Genomic DNA, 27185 nt, shown 5'->3' on the forward strand with positions numbered 1-27185 from the left:
GTTCTTGGCTAGCTGTTAGACTTAATGCAAACTCATTTTGCTTGTATTCAAACATTGGTTTCATATTCTGTGCAGTTAAGTAATCTTAAAGAGTGGCATGTCTAGACCAGGCATGGTGGCTCACACCTGTAATCCCAGTACTTCGGGACACCAAGGCAGACAGATCACAAGGTCAGGAGATTGAGACCATCCTAGCTAACATGATGAAACCCCATCTCTACTAAAAAATACAAAAAATTAGCTGGGCGTGGTGGTGGGCACCTGTAGTCTCACTACCCAGGAGGCTGAGGCAGGAGAAGGGCGTGAATCCAGAAGGTGGAACATGTAGTGAGCAGAGATCGCACCACTGCACTCCAATTTGGGTGATAGCGAGATTCCGTCTCAAAAAAGAATGGCGTGTCTAATAATTTCAGTTTAATACTTAGGTCCTGGAATAATAAAGGACGAGTGTGGACTTATTTCCAACAAAAGTATATTTACCCTTGTTTTCTCACAGTGAAAGGACATTGTTATATAAACAGCAAAATAGGAAATGAGATAAAATTAGAGTTTGCATGTGTGCGTCACAGACATAGTAAATGTAAAGATTGTTTTCTTTTGCAAAAATTGGATACACTGGGTTGATTTTTAACTTTGGATTGAATACACTACAATGCCAAGGTTTAGGGGGATGTAAGGTGGTGATAGATAAAAGCCATTTTAAGCTTAACAAATTTTCAGAGACCCTAACACCAGGTAATGGCAAGGGTGCGTTGAAGTGTACATTGTGCACAGTTCTGAAAGCTTGCTAGGAAATGGGCATTAACCCATACTGTTCAACTTTTATTGGTAAAGAAATAGTAACTGGGTGAAGGGTATACACAAGAATGTTGACAGCTTAAAAATACCTTAAAATATATGGAAGAGTTTCATTGACTACATCCATATATATAGCCACTAATTAAAGGACTTGTCATCGTAAAGGAATTGTGTAAAATGTTTAGCTGTATCTGAGGCTCCAGGTAACTTAATTTTTAAATTGTATTAACTATGCTGTTCGGTAAATGCTGAGTAAACTTACATCCTTTATATCAAAAGAATTCTGATGGATTGTCTATTTGAAGTCAGTGGTCTTACTCTCAATAGGTACTGAAAGAAAACGTAATTCGTAGTTTTTGTTACTCTGATTCTTGGGTCAGATTTTATCAGTAAGAAATGTAAATACAGAATGTAAAAGCAGTTTTGTGAGCGTGGGCAGGTTACTTGGTTCCTTTTAATGCCATGCTCTCTGGCAGATTGGTATTCCAGCAGGCCCCTTAGAATGTTGATTTTTACATGGCATGAGATGCAGGTGAGATTACTCAAATGTTACATGAAAATAATTACCAAAATATTAAGTTTATGACTTAATGTACTTGAAACACTAAATTAGGCCTAATGGTGGGTCTGATTTCTAACATTGAAGTTCTGATGCATAATTGATAATGTGGTTTAAATTGTACTTTAAGCCAAGTACAGTGAAATACCAGTAGTTTGTTGCCTGGAATATTGAAGGAAATGAAGTAAAAATGAAGAAAGTTTCTTCCCATCAAAATTCTCAGACCTAAAAACTATACAGGTTAAGAACTCCTGTTTTTAACCTGATTCCCCCCCCCCCCCCCCCCACACACACACACACACTTTCTTTTTCTTTTTTTTTGGTAAAATGGATTTATAATCCCTTCCCTCAATCAGAAAGTTAAATTCAATAGCTTAAAGAACCTAACCTAGCGCCTGTCTTGTGGACCCTAAAGATAGTATTTTGGTAATGCTGGATACTGTCTTACAAGGATATCCTGAAGCATACCTAAAATTCTAATGGGTGATAAAAGTTATGCCAATGTCTTCCCCCCTCCGCCACCCCAATATAGGATTGAAGTTTTCTAGTCTTTAATTTTTTTCCAGTTCTCAGGTGTTAAACAGCATCAACTGAAGACAAAGCACCCTGGTAGGTATGTTTAAATGTATGTATTCTGAAGCTTAGTCACAAATACGGATATGGCAAACATTTGAGCAGTGCCCCCCTTAAAAACAGGAACTTGGGAAATCTTGGCAAGAAGATAGGTTTTCATATAAAGTGTTGTGCAATTACAGTTTGATAGTCAAATTTGAGCACAGGTATAAAGCTCTCAACGCAAATGCAAATTAAGAGAAATGAACACTTGGTTTTATTAGTCATGGCATAGTTGGGATTTGTTATTTGAAATTTATAATTTCTCACAATGTTTTATACTTCACTGTAGTATTTTTAGGTACCATAAGTTTCTATGGCCAGTTACCTTGTATGAATTGGTCAGAATACTTTGAAGTTTACTGCCAAAGAATGTCTGTTTTTGTCTGCCCAGCAATGCTCTTCTCCCTTCAAATACCAGTCAGTGTTAGGTGCTCCAGATAGGGCTGCTGCTGAGATTCTTGCCACCATCTCCCCACTCACAATTTGGTGTAAGAATATAGTTTGTTCGAGACCTGGGATTATCTGAGTTTGGAAAAGTGATGTCTTCTCCCGAGATTCCCCATCACCACACCATCAGAGGAAGGAAGTTCCTTGATAGCATGTGAAAAATATTCAGGACCCAAAATCTTGGGCTTGGCGTGGTGGCTCGCGTGTAATCCTAGCACTTTGGGAGGCCAAGGAGGATCACTTGACGTCAGGAGTTCCATACCATCCTGGTCATCATGGTGAAAACCTGTCTCCACTAAAAATGCAACAAAAAAAAAAAAAAAAAAAAAACCGGCGGGTGGCGGATACCTGTAATCCCAGCTACTTGGGAGGCTGAGGCAGGAGAATCACTTGAACCTGAGAGGTGGAGGTTGCAGTGAGCCGAGATTGTGCCACTGCACTCCATCGTGGGCAACAGAGTGGGACTCCATCTCAAGAAGAAGAAGAACACAAAATCTTCACATTTGAACCCTTAGATCCATTAGTCCTTGAAGTCATTTTCAATCCCAGCAGTAAAATTCTCTTGTAAGCTAATTTGGATTCACTTGTAGCCAAAAAGCATAATACAAGACTAAAGGAAACTGACACACCCATTGTTTATGCAATGTTTACTATGAGCTAGGCGCAGTGCTTTTTGTGGGGGTGACCCACTGAGTACCACTCTGCTTTTAAATGAGAAAACACGCTTAAGAGGAGGCAGAAGAATGGCCTGAACCCAGGAGGCAGAGCTTGCAGTGAGCCGAGATAGCGCCATTGCACTCCAGCCTGGGTGACAGAGCCAGACTGTCTCAAAAAAAAAAAAAAAAAAACTAAAGTGAGTTACTAAAGGTCATTCTAGGAATTAGCAGCAAGCCCATGCAGTCTGGTTCCAGGGACAGGATTTCTAACACTACATCGCTCCTAATGGGTTGCTAGGAGTCTTCACTGAATAGTTAACACATGCAGTGCTTATTTTAAACATACTTAAATGAATCTCCATTTCCTCACTTTAAAAAGGCAAAACAATATGAACAAGTGAAACGTGCTTAGGTGAGGAAATAATAACTGAATGATTCATTAGCATGCAGATTTTCAAAGGGTTTTGAGGGAACTTATTTTTGTGCACTCTAGTTTAAACGTCTAATAGATCTCTCAGTATGTCCAAAAAGGAACTGATTTTCCCACCTGGGTCTCCCTCTATCCTGTCTTCTCCATCCTTGGACAACTCAATTCTTAAAGATGTTAAACTTCCTGACTCAAATCCATTCTACCAGAAAATCTTTTTAGTTCTCTGAGACGTGGCAGAATCCGATGTCCCTGACTACCCACTTCTATCACCCTGGACCAAACCACCATCACAATGCATGAACCTCTCAATCGGTTTCCCTACTCCCATCCTTACCCTCTATACTGTTCTCAACATACAAGCCAGAGGAAACTTTAAAAGTTGTAGCTCTGAGGCATTTTATAGAACGTTGATACTCAACCGGGGCGCGGTGGCTCAACGCCTGTAATCCCAGCACTTTGGGAGGCCGAAGCAGACGGATCACGAGGTCAGAAGTTTGAGACCAGCCTGACCAACATGGTGAAACCTCATCTCTACTAAAAAATGCAAAAATTAGCTGGGCGTGGAGGCACGCGCCTGTAATCCCAGCTACTCAGGAGGCTGGGGCAGGAGAATCGCTTGAACCCGGGAGGCGGAGGTTGCAGTGAGCTGAGATTGCACCACTGCACTTCAGCCTGGGCGACAGGGCAAGACTCCGTCAAAAAAAAAAAAAAAAAAAAACCAGTTGGTATTTATATACATAAAAAGTAGTAGGAAGCTAAAATTCATCATACATTTCTTTCTTTTTTGGGCTTGACCTAGTAAATCCTTAGCTTCATTGATTTGGGTTGCTATATAAGGAGATCCTTCTTTGGGCGATTTAAGATCATATTTGTTACTGAGCATCTCTTTTATTTTCCCTTCCTGGCAGTAAGGCTTACAACAGGTAGTATTGCTGCTTCCCATTTTGTCATTTTGGGTTCAAACCCACCTCTCTAATAGCCACCGCTGAAGGCAGATTTTGGTAGACTTTGAAAATACTCTTTTACTTCAGGCTATATGTGCTTCCTGGCTTGCAAAACCTGCAGCAGAAATGGTCAGTCCAGCTGCCACCACTGTACTGACCAGCCCAGCTTCTTTCTCCTCCATCCGGATTGGTACAGCCACCTGCCACTAACTGCACTCCTTTACCAGAAAGCTAGGCAGCCACTGCCAGCAGTCACAAACCCCAGAGGGAACTTTAAAAAAAGTTGAATGTTACTGCTGAACAGCACCATTAGCTCCCCACCTCACTTATGTAGACTTACAAGGCTCTGTCATATTCCACCACCATCCCTTTCTTCGGCCACATTGTCCTTGTTTTTTCTCAAATGTGGTTCCGCCTTTGGACCCACTGTGTCTTGTCTACAGTGTTCTTGGCTATGAGAACGGCTTCTCCCCCACATCGTCAAATGTTGCCACTTCAGTAACGCTCTTCCCATTTACAGCCTTAAGTTGTGACGCTTTTTACTGGTTTTCCCCATCCAATTCCTTCTAACATAGTGGAGTATGCTTGTTACCTCCCCTTCACTAGAATGCAAGTTCCAGGGCAGGGATATTGGTTTTGTCCTTTCTACTTCAAACTGTGCCTAGTGTATAGTGGGCGTATATCTACTGATGGAAATAAATGAATCAATGCTTTCACGTCAGTGTATAACATTTTCTTGGGTTTAGATGTACTTGCTATTGAAGAGGCAAAGTATCCTCTTGATATACTTTATTTTTCTGTAACCCTGGTACTAGAAATTTAGTATAAAATGATTTTTATATTTTCAAATAAAACATTGTGAAAATGCAAAACATCTAAATTAAAAGGATGATTATCTTACGGAAAATACTACTTGTGAATAAACTCAAAGGAATCCCAAACAAATAATTTAACAGTCATAATAATCCTTTATTAGTACCAGCTCTTAAAATTGTTTTTTGCCAGAGCTAAACAATTTAATATAAAAAATGCCATTTTTTTGTCCATACAGTATTTATAAAAAAGTACATAGTGGTTAGTTTTGCAATAATTTGCTTTTAGCCAGATGTCATATCATCATATAAATCTATGAATATAACAAATGACATAAGAACAGTATAAATAAGTTTTTGTAGTATTTACACTTACACAGAAACTAGCCCAAATGGTGTCCTACGAAATTGTTTATAGTTAAAGTGAAACTACTGATTCAACGTACTGACACTCCAATGCTTTTTAAAGTTTCATATTATTTTCTATACTAGTTTTGGCTATAATTTTGCATAGAATTACTTATAAAGTATGAGCATTTCACATCACAGTAGGAGCTTTTAGTATAATAGTACAAAAAAACTAGCTCAGAAAAGGTCAAATCCTCCTAAATCTAGTTTTTCTTAACATCTGGCTTCTTACTTTTGGGAACAAGGAAAACATTGCCATCTCTTGTTTGCTGCAGGGAGTATTCACTAGGAGAATAAGGTTTTCCATCTTCATCACGTAGCATGCTGAAAACTTCGAGATATAAGGTGCTGAGTTGTTTTTTCAGTAGGTGAAGGCTTTTGTCATTTTCTCCTTTTTCTTTGAGCAATTTTTCTTTTTCATCTTTCAAATGATCTAAATCTTGCTCTAGTTCTACTATATTTTCCAGTTTTCTTTTTCTACAATTCTGAGCAGCCACTTTATTCTTACCCCTCCTACGTATATCTCGAATTAATGCAAGTTGAGCTTCATTGAACTGCTCTTTGGACATCATTTCGTTGAAGTCAACAACAGGGAGGTTAATGATTTTTTCTACGGGGAATGGGATATGGAGAGCTTTTGCCCTAAGTTCATCTCTTGTGAGATGAGCCTCCAAGCGGCTTGAATGTTTGTCTTTTGTGAATGGGGTTTTTCCATGACCAGGACTTACAGGCAATTCTTTCTCTGGTGTGTTCTCACATTGGGCATCATGCACGGGAGTGCTCTGCCCCTGAGATGGTGACAAGGGTTGTACCGTATCCCCAGAAGAATGTACTGGTTGTGTTTTAGGACCATTCTGTTTGACACTTCCAGGGGCACTATCTAGCTCTTCCACTTCAGAATCACTGAGGCCAAGTAGTGTGTCTCCATAGCTGGAAGATTCCACTGAGTGTTCTGGTGATGCCACACTGGGACTTGTGTTCAGTGAAATGCCAGAGTCAGAATCATTGAATTCTGTTGTGCTTTCAGGGTGGTTTTGGTTAAAAGCTTTGCAAAGTGATAGATCAGAAACATCAATGGGCCCATTTAGAAGTTCAGAGAGTGAATGGCTTAAAGTAGCAGGTGAGGGCATGCTGTTGCTGATACTGGGCTCAGCTATGAAAGCAGAATAAAATTCATCACCAAAATCTGTGTTGACTGTGGCATCTGAATTTAATGAGTTCACTGTCAACTGGTTGGGGTCTTCTGTGGAGAGGATGCTGCTGAAGGAATCCTCAAAAGCATTAAGAAAATGTGGACTACAGTTACCTACTTCTTTTTCCATTGAGGATATAGATGAGTAAAAATGATAATTGTCAACTTCTGTCAGTTTGGCTTCTGGACTTGGAACCATGGTAGTCTCAACCAGCTTGTCATTTTCAATATTAAGACACTGCATGGGAAAGAAGTTTATACTATATAAATCAAAGTTAATCCATGATAATACGTGATAAATTTAGATAAACTCCCTACCCACATTATCTTCAGGCTTATCTCTATAATTTATTCTCTCTATAATTTAGAGATAATTCTCACTTCCAATACGTATTTATGCCTAAGCATATGTATTATTTTCAGAGTTCCCGGATCAGACATCAGGTTTATAACATTCTATCCTCAAGATATCCAACCCATTTAACTAGCATGGGCAGTACTCATGACTAATTTAATAGCACCCTCCAATCCTTCCTATAAATAGGTGGCATATAAATAATCAGAATGACTAAAGGCACTGAATATAAAATAATATCTTCAGTATTACATTCTATTCTAGTTACCTGTAACTCAGGAATGGATAATAGCTCCTCCCAAACTTGCTCAATGTCCTGTTGCATACCGTCTAAATCAACAGGGGCTACCTGAGCAACAGAAGTTTCAGGCGACTGAGCCTGATTAGTAGCAATGAAGACTGGGCTCTCGATGTGGCCGGGAATATCAGGAACAAGTGACTGAAACGTAGCCGAAGAAACCTAAAATTGATAAGGCATTGATTTATGAGTCTTCCACCAACAGGGGATAAGTAAGCTCTAAGGCACCACCACAATACAAAATGGAATCAGCTGCAGTTCCGTGTCTCGCTACTTACTAACCAGTCATGACCCTTTGTAAATAATGAAACAAATCTTTTTTTCCTACCGCACTGACTCAGATTTACTATTTGCCGGCCTAATTGTTTCAGCCTACGCATTTGGAAGTAAACTTTAAAATGAGTAAGCATAATCTTTAGGATTTAGTTTATATAATATCTAGCACAGTGGTACCAGATAAAACCGATTTATTAAAACTGTTAACTGAAGAAGTCTTCGTTTATTGCCCAGCTGGCTTTTTACTCACCAAGACCTCTTAGATACTTGCAGCAAATGAGTTATTTGTTTCCATGGTTATGCTGTCCATGTTTCTGGCTATGCAACAGTAAATGGTTTTGGTTTTGTATTGTGTGAAGGTTTTTTATTATTTTTTTCTTAATTGTAAAGTTATCTATAGGCTAAGGTTTCCTTGACAGAGTATTTCCTTGGTTAAAAAATTTCCTCCTAAAACTGTTTTTATTCTTTTAAATGGAGACTCATTGACGGGACTTACGTAGAATACGATTGTTATTTTATAGTTAGGGAGTTTTGCTCCTAACCAGGTTATTTTATACCTCACCTCATTGTCATCTACAAACGGGAATGTCTGCGCCAAAAGCTGCATGCAGTCATCAAAGTACAAAGCATCTGATTTGGGAATGTGGGCAACCTGATAAAAGGGAATGACACAAAGGAAGACAAAAATGGTTAAATATTCCATTGCCAAGCAAAATATTCAATACTTGATGTTCATAAAATATAATCAAGTTAGGTAAATATTTATCTTATTGCAGAGATCACTTTGGTACACAATTTGAACCAGACCACGTGGGTTCAAATCTTAGCTCCTCCAATTTTCTGAGTGATCTGGGCAAATTATTTAACCTTTTTTCAGCTTCAGTTGCTCGTCGCAGATAAAATAGGGATAATGGTACCTAATTAATATACTTGTGTTGATTAAATCAGTCAGTATATGTTAAGTTCTTAAAACAGTGCTTGCCACACACAGTAACGCCAGTAATTCCTACTACTTGGTTCTCCTGCCACTACTTCTGTTGCTGCTACTTGATCCTTACAGGATGTTTCTATACTTTACAAAACTCTTTTGTGTAACTTATGTCTTCCCAATCCTCACAATAACTCTGTTAAGATTAGTAGGTTGGGTACTGGACTCATCAGGAGGCTGAGGTTGGAAGGTAGATTTGACAAGGTTAAGTAAAAGAAAGGCAAAGCTGGAACTCAAATCCAGATACTTTAATTCCTTGGTCAGTGTTTCCTTAAACCCTGCCATAACTTTCCCAAGAATGGAGTACTCTACCTGGGAGTAGTTGGCAGATCCACTGGTTTCTGACTGGATGTGCTGGGCTGGCTGAATTGGGAGAAATTCACCTGTCTCTTCATCTAGTTGTAACTGAGCGAAAAAGGCTTTCTCTTGCTCCTTTTGGAGTTGTTCTTGTCTTTCCTTTTCAAGTTTTTTCTGTTTTTCCAGCTCATACTCTTTCCGTCGCTGACTGAAGTCAAATACTTCTCGACTTACTCCAAGATCGATATCTTGCCTCCAAAGTATATCAATCAAATCCATGTCCTATGTTTAAGACAAAAGAAGGAGAGAGATCATGGTTTTTAAATGGCAGATACCACATATATTAATTCACATTATGCCACTGTTGATGGTGGGGAGTGGGGAGATTACAAATACAATCTAAATGAGAACACAGATCCAATGTTCTAGAAGAGCACAGTTAATTCCATTCAATGAATCTATTCATTAAAGACAACAAACAACCTACAAACACATAGCCATCCATTCTAATCACTTGGATCATTAATGATAGGGTGATGGTAGAGGTCACTAAAGGGCAAAGTCACAAATGGTTTGAATGAAAAGAAATCCCACCCTTGTTTAACGCAATATAGAAATTAGAGCAAGCACTCTAAGCCACTGACTTACGAGAAGTAAGTAATGTTGGAAAACATTACTGAATACATGGAGCTTTCTTTAAACTTTGCTCAGCAAATATCCAGTTTATAGAGGGATAACTCCCAAGTTAAAGTGTCAATCTAGCAGTTATGAAATGTCACCATTCTTTCCATCTTTCCTACACTAGATTGATTATCTTCTCCCCATCACTGCTTGCTACTCTTATCTCTGGGGCTCACCTATATGCCTGTAACCCAGCATTTTGGGAGGCCGAGGTGGGTGGATCACCTGAGGTCTGGAGTTCGAGACCAGCCTGGGCAACATGGTGAAACCCCATCTCTACTAAAAATACAAAAGTCAGCCGGGCGTGGTGGTACATGCCTGTAATCCCAGCTACTTGGGAGACTGAGGCAGGAGAATCGGCTTGAACCTGAGAGGCGGAGGTTGCAGTGTGCCGAGATCACACCACTGCACTCCAGCCTGGGCAACAGAACAAGACTCCATCTCAAAAAAAAAAAAAAAGAGCAGACAGGGACAGGTGCGGTGGCTCACGCCTACAAGCCCAGCACTTTGGGAGGCTGAGGCGGGTGGATTGCTTGAGCCCAGGAGTTCACAACCAGCCTGGGCAACATGGAGAGACCCTGTTTCTACCAAAACAAAAACAAACAACAACAACAAAACTGGTGTGGTGGTGCACACCTGTAGTCCCAGCTACTCAGGAGGCTGAGGTGGGAGGATCACTTGAGTCCAGGAGGTCAAGGCTGCAGTGAGCCTATGATTGTGCCACTGCACTCCAGCCTGGGCAACAAAGTGAGACCCTGCCTCATAAATAAATAAATAAATAAATAAATAAATAAATAAATCTATGGCTCCAGGGAAGGATTAAAGGTATTAAGTTTTAAGACATAGGAAGAATCTTACAAAGAGGGAATGGTTTTGATGAGGAGAGGCTAGGCTTGGTGACTCATGCCTGTAATCCCAGGAGTTTGGGAGGCCAAGGCAGGAGGACTGCTGGAGCCCAGGAGTTACTAGCCTGGGCACAATAGTGACACCTGTCTCTACCAAAAATCAAAACAAATTAGTTGCATGTGGTGATGTGAGCCTGTAGTCCCTACTATTAGGGAGGCTGAAGTGAGACGATCGCTTGAGCCCAGGAAGTCAAGACCATGGTGAGCTGTGATTGCACCACTGCACTCCAGCCTGGGTGACAAGACCCTGTTTCACACACACACAAAGATACATGGGGAGAGAATTTATATGACTAGGCTAGGCATAGGAACCACATCCAGATTTTCCTAACCAAAAATGTGTCAATAGCAGTTTTTCTGCTTTGTAATTTTAGTATGGAAAAAATCTAAATAGGTAGGAAATCTAAATCTGTTTCCATTCCACAGTCACCTATAGGGGAAATAATGAATTTGAGAATGGAAAAAAATCAAGATGGGGGAATGGGAGTTGCGACCTGGAGGCCAGTGGGTACAGTGTAGACACATGTCGCACTTTGCATTTCAGTTCTGCTGACAGCTGGCAATGCCAGACTTAGAGCTCTATTACTTTCAGCTTCCCAAGGACACAAATAACATGGTGGTGGTTTCAGTGAAGAGTCAGGCTATTTTTATCCAACGGAGGAGGAGCAGGCCACCCAGTCTGGAGGCAGCGCAGCTAGCTGGATGGCACAGGCCACCTGTACCCATGACTGAAGGCTGGTGTTGGAATCTTACATGCTATGAAACCCTGCTCATGGGGCTAATTATTCTAGCCTTGAACAATATATAGTGTAAAGCACACAGAGTAGGCATAGTTAAAACAGCACTTGTAGTTAGGTATACCTCACTAGGAAATACCTAATTATTTTTAAGGCAGTATCTATTAAGGGCTTCCTAGATGCCACACACTTTTTTTTTTTTTTTTTTTTTTGAGACGGAGTCTCGCTCTGTCGCCCAGGCTGGAGTGCAGTGGCAGGATCTCGGCTCACTGCAAGCTCCACCTCCCGGGTTCACGCCATTCTCCTGTCTCAGCCTCCTGAGTAGCTGGGACTACAGGTGCCCGCCACCACTCCCAGCTAATTTTCTGTATATTCAGTGGAGACGGGGTTTCACCGTGTTAGCCAGGATGGTCTCGATCTCCCAACCTCGTGATCCGCCCGCCGCGGCCTCCCAAAGTGCTGGGATTACAGGCGTGAGCCACTGCACCCGGCCCATATGCTACGCACTGTTCTAAGTACTTTACATATAGAAACTATTCCTCAAAACAGCCTTATACAGAGAAAACATCCCTGTTATAAGAATACTGAGGTTAAGAAAAAAGAGATACTACCACAAAGTGGCTGAACAAGGACACATACCCAGGCAGCTTCAGTCGGGTTCATGCTTTATTAGCCATGAGCCTACACTAATATAAAATGGCATGGCATTTGCACATAACCTGTGCACATCCCCTTATATACTTTAAATCATCCCTGGATTACTTACAATACCTAATAAAGTGTAAATGCTGTGTAAATAGTTGTTATACTGTATTTTATTTGTGTATTGTTATTTTTTCATTTTTTTCCCCCTTTTTTTTTTTTTTTTTTTTTTTTTTGAAATTTTGTTATTTAGTTACTCATTTTGAGATAGGGTCTCGCTCTGTCACCCAGGCTGGAGTGTGGTGATGCAATCATGGCTCACTGCAGCCTTCACTTGGGCTCAAATGATCCTCCCACCTCAGCCTCCCAAGTAGCTGGGACTACAGGCACACGCCACCAAGCCCAGCTAATTACTTTTTGTAGAGATGAGGTCTTGCCATTTTGCCCAGGCTGGTCTTGAATTCCTGGGCTCCAGTGATTTTCCTGCCTCAGCTTCCCAAAGTGCTAGGATTACAGGCATGAACCACTCCACTGCGCTTGGCCTTTTTCCAAATATTTTTCAACCAATCTGCCATTGGTTGCATCATGGAACCAGAGGCTACATGGGGCCGACTGTATATATACTTTGCTTTGGAATCTTGGTAGTATGAAGTGGCCAGTCTGCAGGTCAGATTAAGTATGTCACCTAGATCAGTTTCCTGGCCAAGAGCAACAAAATAGCAACCACAGAGCATTCAGTCATACATGGCTATCTTCTCAGGGGGATTCCCACTAAAATAGACATGAGAATAATTTCTATTTTAAAAATTGATTTGTTTCCATTTTGATGGACATGTTTACCCAAAGGTTATCGTGGGAGATAGAAAATTCCAAGGTATAGAGAAACCTACTTTATTTTATTGATTTATTTTTTTGAGACAGAGTCTCGCTCTGTTGCCCAGGCTGGAGTGCAGTGGCGCAAGCTCAGCTCACTACAACTTCTGCCTCCCGGGTTCAAGCAGTTCTCTCACCTCAGCCTCTACAAGTGCGTGCCACCATGCCTGGCTGATTTTTGTATTTTTAGTAGAGACAGGGTTTCGCCATGTTGGCCAGGCTGGTCACAAACTCCTGACCTCAAGTGATCTGCCTCCCTCGGCCTCCCAAAGTGCTAGGATCACAGGTGTGAGCCACCACGCCAGGCTGAGAAACCTACTTTAAAATTCTTTAAAAATAGCTTGGGCCCTTTCTTCTCAGTAAAACTAGATATATAGCAGAGTATCCTATCTAGACTTTCTGCAAACTGGAGCTACCTGCCCAAGCAAAGTATTAAGTGTTCAATATATTCCCATCTTCTAGGTACTAGCACCAAAAATGAAAGGAATGCATGATCCTGCAATCTTAATTGAACTCCATAAAGCAGGCAGTCCATGTTCCCACTCATCTCAAGAACTGATATGCAAAGTGTGCAAAGCTCTTTGCAAGGTCAATAAAAGAAACTCAAATACTTGTCCCTGCACCTGGGGAAAAGTGCACTTTGACACATCCCTGCCTCACTTACCCCAGACTTCCTGGGCCTGAGGTTTTTCCTTGTTAAAGAGATCCCAGGATGAAAATCAGTAAAAGGTTGTGAGTTTTTCATGCAACTGAAGCAATTTAGGTTGCAAACATCTGCCCACAAATCTGACTTGCAAAGTATCCTTACAGCCAACTCTCATGAGCTGGAAGAAAATACTGAATGGAATTTACTCTTTAATTGTCAGTGTCAATCATGCCAAGAATTGAAATAACTATATTTAATTTCCTCTTTCCCCCTTTTCCTTCCCATCAGATGATAATATTTGAGGGGTTTAGATGGTTTTAGCTATACATTGTTTAATTATTCCATCGTCCAAGCATACAGATGTTAGTGGATCAAATGAGACATGTGAAAAGTATCTCTATAAATGTAAAATATGCAAATGTTTACATGTCGACAGTGATAGGCTCTACTACTTGCTGTATAAGTGAGACCAAAGTCCAGGCCAATGGATAATAATGAGGTAGTGGACCTAACTAGGAGGAGCCTAAAATAATATGGGGACTATCTAGATGGTCAGAAAGAATAAGTCAATTAACTTCTAAAATCATGGACGGCTTCATTGCTTGGTTCTTCCTCAGGGCAGGTCTGAATTAGACTACTATTAACATGTTGTAATAAAAAAGGATTTTGATCTCAGAGAGATTCTGAATTATTTACAAATAATAAAGCAAATTAATAAGCAAATTAGAAGTTTTGGTGGATATTGCTATTGATGGTTTTGTTACTGTTGGTGGGGGGGTGGTGACGGCAGTGGGCACCCCATATACATTAGCATACACTCTAACATAAATGTTTATATACATACACACACACGCTCAATGCCACTCAATTCCTGCTGTGAGTACCCTTCAATGGACAACTCCAAACCAATTCAATGTTTTTTATTTGAATTTCTCCTGACATGACCAGAAAAGGACACCTTTATGAATCCTTATCAACAAACAGGAAAAATAAGCCATGAAGCATTATTTAGACTAGCTCTTGAGCATCCTGTTCACGTTATCTGAAACAATGCTGGACCCTGGGAGACTAAGCAGATTCTGTGGCCCTAGCTTACTGTCTCCACCAAGAATGTCACCAAATGACAACATCTCATTGCTCTTCATTAGGCTGTGGGGCATTCAGTGCAATTGTAATAGGACCAAAATAGGTTTCAAAGTGTTCTGAAAGGTTTTCCTGTGTATTTTTAAGTTTATATTTATGTGGCCAGGCACGGTGGCTCACACCTGTAATCTTAGCACTTTGGGAGGCCAAGACTGGCAGATCTGGAGCTTGAGCTCAGGAGTTCGAGGCCAGCCTGGGCAACATGGAGAAACCCTGTCTCTACTAAAAATACAAAAATTAGCCAGGCGTAGTGGCACGTGCCTGTAGTCCCAGCTACTTGGGGGCGCGAAGGTAGGAGGACTGCTTGAGCCCAGGAGGTCGAGGCTGCAGTGAGCCAAGATCGTGCCACTGCACTCCAGCCTGGGTAACAAAGTGAGACCTTGTCTCAAAAAAAAAAAAAGTTTATGTAATGTTTTTTCTTGCTATGAGAGATCCCCAAAAAAAACTGCTTCATAAAAGAAAAAAGCTAAATTTGAAGCAACTGTTTTGGGTTCCCAAAAACAGACATCTTGATCAAATTTAGAACGTAGCAACAATGGGTTTATTGTTATGGCCTTAATGTCAAACTCTGTGCTACTCAGATTTTCACATCTGTTTCAGCGGGCAAAATCCTGCAGAGATTTGATACTGTACGAAACATTCAAAGCTTTATGTTAAAAAAAAAAAAAAAAAAAAAACAGCAGAAGTTAACTGAAGACTCACTGTTGGGGAGGCCCACAAGTTCACTACTGTGTTTTGTGCTAAGCTAATATGCAGCGACCATTTCCTGTAAGGAGCCGTGTGACTGGGCACATGATTTATTCCACAAATGACCCAGCTCTCTGCAAGGCTCACACATCATCTAAGAGGAAATAATCGTCTGGGTGGAGCCCATAACAAACAAGAACATGACACTGGACAGGAGGAAAGGAAGTGCCTAAGGAAGAACCAAAACTGCTCTTCTGCACAGAAATCCAGGGCTTTGAGGAAGTGCAAGTCCCCCATGGAGGAAGGCCACAGTACCAAGTGTTAGATAAGTAGGGTTTGAGTAGAGAGAGGAAAGCAGGTGGATGGGCTACACAGCACTCCACAGATACTTCCTTACAATGGGTGAGAAAGCTTCCCAAGGGCCAGGCGAGCACTGGCCGGGAGCCTTTGCATCGCATATGGAGCAAATGCCGTCTGCCACTTGGTGTCTGAATTTTTTTGGCTCTTGTTCTTTAGTGATTCCTGAGTGTGTTCCAAATTATGTTGCTAGCTTGGCTTAGACAAAAGAAGACAATTTGATAAGAAACACAAATGTTGGACAATTCATGTTAAATCACCATCTGGCCTAACGGAAATATTCATGTTTAAAAAATATATATCATCATTTGCCAACTGGGTAATCTGTTACACATTTAGGGAAATCTGAAGTTGGACAATTAACTCATACCACTTTAAAACAAACATCTTTGTACCAGGATAAACAAAGAAGAAAGGACTTGAACGCAGACTCCATACTAAATATGTCTTTTGCAAGTCAATTTTAGTGCCTTGAATAAACCAGCATTTATCATGCTTAGATGATCCAAAATATCAGAAAAGATAACACAATCCCTGTCCTAAATTAAAGCTATTCAGTAAACTGAGACAAAGTATTTGAAAAGTAAAACGGTTTCTTTTAAACACTCAAATGTCTAATTAAGGCTTGCACCTCCCATTTCCCCCGAGTCTCCCTTCCCTCTCCTACCCTCTGCCTTGCCCTGAGAATGACAGGAAGGTGGTGGGAGATTTCCTTCTAAAAATATATTTCATCAATAAACTGTTAAAAAAATTAATTATACACACTAGTCTCAACAGTAAGTGAAACTGAGCCTTGCTCCAAAGAGAAAACTGATCCTTGCTCTTTTTACTTTAATGTAGTATAAAGTTGGAATGTCTTAAGTTATTCCTTCTTAAAATCATGTATTTCCATTAAAAAAAAATCTTAACGTTATTCCCCTGAGATCCCTCCTTCATCCCAAATCTTAGTTACTAGCATTCAGAGTCTAAGTTACACTTGATTATATTTTTCTTTCTTTCATTTCATTCTTCATATTATTCCCAGGTGATTACATTATTTACCTGAAAGCTAAATCTAGTTCAATGTTTTTTTCCCATAGACATTGCCCAAGTATTTCTAACAAAACCAGGTGGAACATGAAACATATCCTACCATCTGGATGAATATAAACCAAATTAAGAGCTATATGAGGCTGCAAAAACATTTGAGGGCATGCTTGAATTTTGAGGAATTGATAAAATAACAGCCAGTCACGGTGGCTCACACCTGTAATCCCAGTTCTTTGGGAGGCTGAGGTGGGAAAATCACTTGAGTCTACGAGTTTGAGACCAGCCTGGGCAACATAGTGAGACCTCAACTCTACAAAAAAATTAAAAAATTAGCCAGGCATGATGGGACACTCCTGTAGTCCCAGCTACTTGGGAAACTGATGTGGGAGGATCACTTGAGCCCATGAGATGAAGGTTGCAGTGAGCCATGATCACGTACTGCCCTCCAGCCCTGTCTTAAAACAAAAGCACAAACAAAACAAAACAACAGAGATCTTCATTTACAAATTTCTACCTTGCAGTCATAATCCTTATTAAATAAAGCAACATGACACCAAGCAGATGTGTTTTTAAAATACATCTTGCTGATGACTATTACATTTCATAAACATTTACTTGCCTATTTACTTCTGTGGCTTCTCTCACACTGCATTAGAAGAATATAGCAATGCCAACTGTTTTCTCAGCAAGAATTCTAGGTCATTCTTTCTATTTGCCCACATTCCAGTACTTTTGGTTTTACTAGACTGATTTGCTATCTTGATTGTGTTGCTACAATAATTGTAAAGTAAGTGATTAAAATACAGAACCACAGAATACTGGAGACAAAAGGGGCCTTACAGTCGTCTAGGCCAAATGGAAATGTTGCCAGGTTTATTTCTATGTAACTACAGTGCCTTAAAAAAAAAACAAACTGGCCGAGTAACATGTTGTATACATCAGCAGAGACACTTAAGAGGTAGCAACAGTTACCACGAATCCAAGTTTTCCTTTCCCTTATCTTGAAAAACTAGAGACTTTTAACAGCATAAAAAAGCCCAAATACACACAAAGACGAATTATTCAACAAGTTAAAACCCTAGTTCACAAAATTACCATTCCCTGAGTTATAGAACCATTTTTCTACCCTTTTATCTTTCCACTAAAAGTGGTCCAGTTTCTTCAGTCTGGCAGGTTACTATGTGTAGACGTTTTCATGGGCTGCTTCCTGTTCCCAAACAAGTTCCTCAGTCATGACTCAGTCTAAGAAATATGATCCAGCCAATTTACTGGAACTCTCACCCATTATGCTTGTCTGTAAACTGCAGAGCATGATGCAAAGATAAAGCAAAACTGGAAAGTGAAGAAAGCAAGAATTTGGATTATTTTCTCAAGAGGCACATGCAGAGTTCAGTCAAAAATATGTCAGAAAAAAAGTTAATTTCCAAAACAGCAGGTGATCCTACCTGCTACAAAGAGCACATGGTGCTGAATTTTCCATGAGAGAGGTTTCACATCCATCTGGGTCCCCAAGGAGGTTTTTTTTTTTTTTTTTTGGTGGTTTGTGTTTGAGTAGGATACTGCTGCTAGGCTTCAAAGGACTTACGTAAGGGTTTCACTACTTTGCTGATAGAAAGGCTTGGTTTGACAAGCAAACATTAGGATAAATTTTTCTAATCTCCTCCCCATTTCTGAACCAGCCATGTATGTATTGAGTTCTAAATGCTGTCCTCCACAGGAGAGGAAATTCTCACCCTTGGGATTAGGTCTTCTACTGCCCTTAGAATGATCCAACCCTCCCCACTCCTGACCTGACTGACCCTGCCATATTACCAACAGAACCTTCAGGAACATTGGATCCAACTCCCTAACCTACTTTACCAAACCTCCATAGAAATTAACTGGGCATGGGACTAACCAGGTGGCTCGGATCTCCACCTTGAGGTCAAACAGCTTTGCTGCCCATGCTGGCGTACCCTCCTCCTCCAAGGGAGTCCCCCATGAGGATGGGCACACATACTCTAGCACATTCACACCGTAGGGCTTCTCCAGAGACTTCTGCCACTTCTACACTCCCCAGCTGATCCTTGACCCTCTCTTTTGGTCCTGCATTTGTAAAGATAAATTATTAGTTCAATCCTTGGGGTCCTTTTCAGATTTTTTTTTTTAAAGAGATAAGAGTCTTGCTCTGTGGACCAGGCTGGAGTGTAGTGGCACCTTCCTAGCTCACTGTAGCTTCTAACTCCTAGGCTCAAGTGATCCTCCCACCTTGGCCTCCCAAGTAGCATGCATCACCATGCCTGGTTAATCTTTAGTTTTTGTAGATATGGTTCTTGTTATGTTGCTCATGCTGGTCTCAAATTCTTGGCCCCAACTGATCCTCCTGCCTTGGTCTCCGAAAGTGCTGAGATTAGAGGCATGGGCCACTGTGCCTGGGTCAATTTTCAGATGTAACTACCTACATATAGCTAAAAGTAATAAGTCATCCAGGTTTGGGAGCTAAGAAAGTACTAAATGCCATTTACTGCTGCTAGCTAGAGACCGTGTGTGCTGGTGGTATGAATTTTAGATACATTTTATTAACAATATTATAATATGTATAAAACACTTAGCTTAAAAAAAAATAGATCTTTGCTGGGTGTGGTGGCTCACGCCTGTAATCCCAGCACTTTGGGAGGCTGAGACAGGTGGATCACAAGGTCAGAAGATAAGACCATCCTAGCTAACACGGTGAAACCCCGTCTCTACTAAAAACACAAAAAAATTAGCCAGGCGTGGTGGCACACACCTGTAGTCCCAGCTACTCGTGAGGCTGAGGCAGGAGAATCGCTTGAACCAGGGAGGCAGAGGTTGCAGTGAGCCAAGATCGCACCATTGCACTCCAGCCTGGGTGACAAGGGCAAAACTGTCTCAAAAAAAAAAAAAAAAAGAAAAAGTTAAAACTTCTAGAATGGTGGTGGTTATAAAGGTGGTGGTCAAGATCAACAAGATTAGTGTAAATACCCTAAATGGATCACTAATCCATCTAACCATCTAATACCACTCCTCAGGTGCCAGGGAGACAAAGATGAGTAAGAGACAGTCTCTGATCTGAGTTATCAGACAAAGTGATGAGAAGTAGAAGCCCAGGCAGCATGGAGGAGATGCCACTAAATCTGCACAGAAAGACCTCACAGAGGAGGTAACAACTGCCATAAAGTGTATAACTGGCCTACTGTGTGAATATCCTTCCAATAAACAAGGGTTAAATCTATTTTCCAAAGGCCCAGCCCAAGTGGGCATTTGAAAGCAAAGGAGGCTATGGAGGTGGCAAGAACACACAAAAAGTAAATACATCTCGGCTGGGCGCGGTGGCTCACCCCTGTAATCCCAGCACTTTGGGAGGCCAAGGCGGGCGGATCACGAGGTCAGGAGATCGAGACCATCCTGGCTAACACAGTGAAACCCTGTCTCTACTAAAAATACAAAAAATTAGCCAGGCGTGGTGGCAGGCACCTGTGTCCCAGCTACTCAGGAGGCTGAGGCAGCAGAATGATGTGAACCTGGGAGGCGGAGCTTGCAGTGAGCCAAGATTGCGCCACTGCACTCCAGCCAGAGCAACAGAGTGAGACACCGTCTCAGAAAAAAAAAAAAAGTAAATACATCTCTATTCTCTTTATACATCCCTCGTCTCCCTTCTTGGTGGTGGCAATGTTTTCTCTCATCTCCCCTCCAGAGGCTCTGAGTCTCTAGCTCAAGGAAAATTCTCATACGTAAAGAGACTTCCTCCTCAGATTTTGACTTTTCAGTTAGTATGACTCATCCATCTCAGCCAAGATGGGAATTACTGTTAATGCCACACTGTCACGGAATGCTACAACTGGAAGGGACCACAGGAATCACCCAGAGAGCCCCTCTCATTTTGCAAATAAGAGAACGGGTCTAAAGGGTGAGATCATTTGTGCAGGGTCAGAGGTCAAAGGATTAGCAAACTACTAAGGGTCTACTTTTCTAATTTTACAATTCTTCCCAAGTTATTTGGCAGAGGGAAAAGATCTTTGCTTCACCTTAATTCTTTTTTAATTAGCATCTCTTGCTCTAGCCTGCTGGTCTCACAGGTACCTAACAGCTTCTATTACACCTGGTGTTTGCATACTTCATGGTTTACAGGAGTGTTCATGGGCACTATCTCATTTGAGCCTCACTACAGTGAGGCTGTAGCATGAGGGAGGTGGGCCAGGTATTGTAATCTTTTTTTTTTTTTTAAGACAGAGTCTCGCTCTGTTGCCTAGGCTAGAGTGCAGTGGCACAATCTCAGCTCACTGCAACTTCCACCTCCTGGGTTCAAGTGATTCTCCTGCCTCAGCCTCCCAAGTGGCTGGGATTACAGTTGCCTGCCACCACACCTGGCTAATTTTTGTATTTTTAGTAGAGATGGGGTTTTGCCATGTTGGCCAAGCTGGTCTCGAACTCCTGACCTCAGGTGATCTGCCCACCTCGGCCTCCCAAAGTGCTGGGATTACAGGCGTGAGCTTGTAATTACTGCGTCCGGCCTGTAATGTTCATTTCTAGATGAACACGTTGAGGCTTCAGGGATTAAGCAACCTGCCCCAAATCACATATTTGGCAAGTAGCAGGGGCAGGACTCCAACCCAGACCTTCTGACCTTGAGCCTGGGAAGCTCATCCACAGCTCCTTGGTGTTCATGCCACAACAGACACGTTCTGGAAACCACTTTAGCCCCGTGCCTTCTCCCTAGGCGGGAAACTAAGAGTTGAAGGTCTGCCTTCTGGACACTCAGATTTGCCTGCCCCATACAACTTAACAGGCAAATCAGGCCAACTTACTTGCCTGAAGAGAGCTTAGCATTGCAATCAGGACAGTTCACTTGCATACAGAGAGTTTCGCATTGAAATCAATCTTCCCATAAAGCCAGTAATTACCCCATACTTGGTATGTCTTACAAGGTTTTCTTACTAGGGCCTGACTAAACTCGTCTAGGGCATGACAATGGCTTTTTAAAAATAGATACCAGATGTACGTGGTATAAAATTTAAAAGTTGCAAAAGTAATCTCCCAGTTACCCTCCTCCAAGGCAATCACTAGTATCAGTTTTTTCCTTTTTTCTTAGGAAGCCATTAAATACACACAATTGCATATAAGCATAGTATCCCACACTCATTTAACATATTTTGAAGATGGTTCTACATCAGGGCATAGAGTTGTGAGTTGTCCTTTTTTTTTTCCTTTCTTTCTAAGATAGGGTCTTGTTCTGTTGCCCAGGCTGGAGTGCAGTGGCACAATCACAGCTCGCTGCAGCCTCGACCTCCTGGGCTCAAGCAATCTTCCCACCTCAGCCTCCTGAATAGCTGAGATTACAGGCATGTGCCACTATGCCTGGCTAATATTTTACTTTTTTTTTTGTAGAGACAGGGTCTCACTGTGTTGCCCAGGCTGGTCTCAAGCAGTCCTCCGGCTTCAGCCTCCCAAAGTGCTGGGATTACAGGGGTGAGCCACTGCACCCAGACTTTGTCTCACTATTTTTAATGACTGGACATTATTTCATTACACACGTGTACTAAAACAGTATTACTTAATAACATAATTATTTAATCCCCTATCTAACTTTTGTTTCTTTTTGCCATTACAAATATTGCTATAATGAATATCTTGTATATAAATCATTTCATATATGTGTGAGGGTATCTGTAAGATAAATACTTAAAAGTGGAGTTGCTGGGTCAAAGAGTATATACTGCCAAATAGCACTACAAAGAGGTTGTACCTTTTACACTCGCACCAGCAGTGTGAGCATGCATTTCCCCACGCCTTTCCCAACTCATGTGTCCTTCACATCTTGTATCATATTGGCACATGGTACCCACTCAATAAATACATATGAACTGCTTATACAAGGCCTCCTACCTTAATTCCAGGATGATTTCAAAATCAGGCCCTTCCCACTATCTTTTAACAATAAAATTGAGGCCAAAGAAAGGAATAAAGGCTGGGCACCGTGGCTCAAGCCTGTAATCCCAGCACTTTGCGAGGCCGAGGCAGGTGGATCACAAGCTCAGGAGTTCAAGACCAGCCTTGCCAACATGGTGAAACCCTGTCTCTACTAAAAATACAAAATATTAGCTGGGCATGGTGGCGGAAGCCTATAATCTTAAGGCAAGAGAATCGCTTGAATCCAGGAGACGGAGGTTGTGGTGACCCGAGATCGCGCCAAGCCAAGATGGCGCCAAGCCATTGCACTCCAGCCTGGGCACCAAAAGCAAAACTCTGCCCCACCCCACAAAAAAAAAAAAAAAGAAAAGAAAAGAAAAAGGAATCAACTTCCACTCCAGAAGTGTCAGCCAGCAAACAGCATTTATTTAATCACTGGTGTGTGCCTAGCCATGCTCCAGCCAAGCTAATCTTCATTTGTGCCTTTGGTACTTGCAACACATTTTGTAGGGGCAAGGAATGCAGAGGCTGGGGTACCTGCAGATAAGACCGAGGTTGGGCAAAGTCTCAGGAACACTCAAATGTAACAGGCAAAATCAGCAAGCTTGGCCTTTCTAATAGACAAGGCAGACTTGAAAAAGCAAGTCCAGCCAGGTTGACCCATCTACTGGCTCCTTAAAGACCAGGAAAAGGCTTTCTTTCTAAAGATGTATCACTCAGGAACAGGTGTTTACTGGCAATTAAACTACATTTAGAACAACCAACTGACTAAGGAGAGCTGACAGTGATCATGGAGACCGCAGTCCAAACTCCAGGTTTATAAATGAGGATCCTGAGGCCTGAGATGCTAAATGGGCAACTGGCCCCAGGTCTCAGCTAACTGAGCAGAATCCAGGGGTGGTTGGTTGTCACCTGGTCAACCTAACACAAATTAGATTTCAAGCTAGACTTTCCTATTGCAATTTCTATTACTTAAAAATTCATTAAATATTAGGAATTACTTTGAAAACAGACCCTTAGAGAACTGTTGTGTGCTATTCAAGTCTGTAACCAAATTAATGGCCTATGAAATTCTGCTATGAGAAAATTGCCCAATGTCTGACCTGTACTGTTTCTTTCTTTTTCTTCTTTTTTTTTTTTTTTTTGAGACAGAGTTTCGCTCTTGTTGCTCAGGCTGGAGTGCAATGGCGTGATCTCAGCTCACCGCAACCGCCACCTCCCGGGTTCAAGCAATTATCTTGCCTCAGCCTCCTGAGTAGCTCGGATTACAGGCATGCGCCACCACGCCTGGCCATGTTTGCATTTTTAGTAGAGACAGGGTTTCTCCATGTTGGTCAGGCTGGTCTCGAACTCCTCACCTCAGGTGATCCGCCTGCCTCGGCCTCCCAAAGTGCTGGGATTATAGGCATGAGCCACTGCCCCCGGCCCCCATACTCTTTATTTTTTAGAGGACTTTCCTTCTCCAACCCGCAAGCTCTGAATATTGTGTGGTTCTCTAAGACTGTGCCTTTGCTCAAGACTATAGGAATAAGAGCCTCCCAGTTCTCAGCCCTTTCAGGCAGATCATCTCCCCTGCCCAGCCTCTAGCATTACATTATCAAGTGCAGACCTGTCTCAAAATTAGTGTGGGCCCCTAAAAACTGCCAAAACAGGCATGGTGGCTTACACCTGTTATCCCAGCACTTTGGGGGACCAAGGTAGGAGGACCACTTGAGCCCAGGAGTTTTGATATCAGCCTGGCCAACATGGAAGACGCAGTCTCTACAAAAGAGAGAAAAAAAAAAAATTAGCCAGGCGTGGTGGCCCGTACCTGTGGCTCTGGCTACTCCGGAGATTGAGGCATGAGGATCCTGGAGCCCAGTAGGTTGAGGCTGCAGTGAGCCGTGTTTCTGCCACTGTATTACAGCCTAGGCAACAGAGCAAGACCCAGTCTCCATAAATAAGTAAATAAATGAATAAATATGGCATTTTCTTCACTCTGGATCTGGTAGAAGTTCTCTGCAGCTCTGATGTCTGCTATGTTTCCAAGTAAAACCAGGATCCAACACAAAAGCTATAAAGCCACTGGATCCAGTCCCCATCTGGGAGGAGGTCAATCATCTTATAGTAGCCTCTGGTCTTGGTCTTATCACTTGCAAAAGGTTGGAGCTGAGTGAGGTGACCCCTAAGATCCCTTCCTCTAAATACCTCTGATTCTATGAAGTCCAAATGTAAGTCTGAAAATAATGATTTTTTTTTTTTAAATAGGCTACTTTCAGCTAAAGCAGCCCTAATAGAAATATAATGCAATCCACACGGGTAATTTTAAATTTTTTAGTATACTAGCCTCACCAACAAAAAAAGAAACAAGTGAATTTAATTTTAACAATATATTTATTTAACCCAATATATCCAAAATTATTTTAACATGCAACCAAAATAAGAAAATTATTAACGAGGTGACAAAACACAATACACACTACAAGAAATCTTACCCAACATGGTAACACAAAATGTAGTCTTACCAAAACTACAAGGTATATTTAACAGAAAAATATTTTATACTACTTCTGTTTTAAAATTTAAATCAAAATTTAACAAAATTAAAAATTCAGTTCCTTGGTTGCAAGAGCCAAATTTCAAGCGCGAGGGGCAGTGCAGAGTAAACCTACAATGTGGCCCTCCACACTCCTTAGGGGTGAGTTCGCCTGAACCAAACTCTTCTGTTTTGCAAATTACTTCCTAAAGATACACTGAAATCAATAGGAAAATTCACTCTTCCAAAATACCCGAGACAGTATTTGTACTGTTAGCAATTATTTATAAAAGCTACCTCAATAACCTGAAAGAGCTGGTGTGCGTCTGAATTACTAGGAGGGCTCATGATGGCTAAACGGATCATTTTGATGTTATTCAACAATGTTATGGTGCAGACGCTACTCAATTACCATGATTATTGCAAAGGTCATTTGAAGAATGGATAGAAGTGAGGGGCTTTAGGTGCTGGGAGAGTACTACCTGTTCCAACTAAGGATATATATTAACCTTGAGTTCAGAAATTGTATTTCAACTGCTTTCACATGTATGAACCCACTAAATAATTATGTTGGGGCAGTGGTTACCTGGTAAGCCTTCATATTAAGATCTGAGAATGAAAGATCACAGTGTCAAGATTCTAAGCCCAGCTAAAGACAAGTATGATATAGTCTAACTAGTAACACAATGGCCACCATTTATCTTGTACTTTCTATGTGCTCAACACTCTTCCAACCACTTGTCCCCGTGACTTCCTTCATACGCACACCAATCCACCCAGGTGGGTAGTCGTATGATCATTGCCATTTTGGAGTAAGGAAACAGAAACAAGAGAGGTTAAGTACTTTTGCCTGAAGACACCCCCCCATCTGATAAATGGTGACAGTGAGATCCAACTCAGGGTCATCTTAAAGAACCAGAGTTCCTATCCACTCTAGGCTTCCTCAGGGAGGCTGCACAGTGCGATGGGCTTAGGAAGCCAGGTGGGTGCCAGGTGGGGTCTCTGCTGCTACCTAGCTGTGTGGGTAACTGTGACCTAGCCACCGAACCTCCCTGTGCTGTTCCTGCAATGGAAGGCCAAGATGATACCAGCCCTTATGGAAAGTTTTCCATATGAAAAACAAAGTATGCAAATGCCCCTTAAAAATATCAGACAACTCAAGGATGAGGTATTAGTACTATTAATAAATTCAGCTCCTGTTGCAAATGCCAAATGACCATGAGAAGCATCTACATTTTAGGGTTCTGGGTCCAACCAGTATATAAAAAAATAGAAGATGAAGCCATTGCTTGTTTATGTATCAGCTGTGCATGGCAACAACAAAGGTAGTAAAAATGTAAAACAGTCGGCTGTCATCTCCCTCAAGGGTCTTAGATTTTCTTTCCCTTCACAGCTCTGGCCAAATTTAGTTAGGGGTAGTTATTACAAAAGAAGTATCTTAAAGCCTTTAAAGGGTTACGAGGATGGCAAAAGGACAAGGCCACCCAGGCCAGCTCAGTTCATGTTTGGATTCAGCCTTCCACTGATGCACTCCCACTCTCTATAAACTCTCTCTGTCCTAGACCTTTGGACACTGGGTTTCTAGGCCCAGAACCTCAGAGTAAGAAATGCTGCTACAAGTGAAGGGCTGAGTCTGGAAAGGAATCCTACGAGATGGTTTAACAATCCCTGTAAGGACAAGAAATCCAGCAGACAGGCTGGAGGGTCTTCCAGGGAAGCCAGGGCAGCGTGTGGGGCCTCTGCCATTCTAGGGCACACATCAGGCCTTGCTACGGGTTGGTTTTCTGTTTCAGAAGACCTCGGTCTCCACAACAACCAGGCCCTCACGCAAGGCCAAGAAGACCAAGGAGAATGAGAGGATTATAGCAAACAGCAAAAAAAGGCATGAGTGTTTACGCTGAAATTCAAGGAGGGATTTTTGCCAGGTGCGGTGGCTCATGCCTGTAATCCCAGCACTTTGGGAGGCTGAGGCGGGCAGATCACGAGGG

At 41.7% G+C, this 27185-nt stretch overlaps 1 protein-coding gene and 1 pseudogene across 4 annotated transcripts in view; both read right to left on the reverse strand.

Annotated features, from left to right (window-relative positions):
• Positions 1-1659: 1659 nt before the first annotated feature.
• Positions 1660-4764, reverse strand: LOC144333421 (mitochondrial import inner membrane translocase subunit TIM14 pseudogene; annotated as a pseudogene). Its single transcript, XR_013402053.1, has one exon. The product of XR_013402053.1 is annotated as a mitochondrial import inner membrane translocase subunit TIM14 pseudogene (transcript).
• Positions 4765-5397: 633 nt separating this feature from the next.
• The window catches only part of NFE2L2 (NFE2 like bZIP transcription factor 2), a 35121-nt gene continuing 13333 nt past the window's right edge, over positions 5398-27185 (reverse strand). For 2 of the 3 annotated variants that reach the window (XM_015110368.3, XM_077956457.1), the window contains exons 2-5: positions 9091-9357; positions 8353-8442; positions 7485-7676; positions 5398-7099 (exon numbers count right to left, since the gene is read on the reverse strand). In XM_015110368.3, coding sequence (XP_014965854.2) covers positions 5873-7099; positions 7485-7676; positions 8353-8442; positions 9091-9354 — 1773 coding nt within the window. In that variant the 5' untranslated portion in view covers positions 9355-9357 and the 3' untranslated portion in view covers positions 5398-5872. 3 annotated transcript variants of the gene reach the window in all.

Source organism: Macaca mulatta, chromosome 12, assembly GCF_049350105.2.
Source record: "Macaca mulatta isolate MMU2019108-1 chromosome 12, T2T-MMU8v2.0, whole genome shotgun sequence".
Lineage (NCBI taxonomy): Eukaryota > Metazoa > Chordata > Mammalia > Primates > Cercopithecidae > Macaca > Macaca mulatta.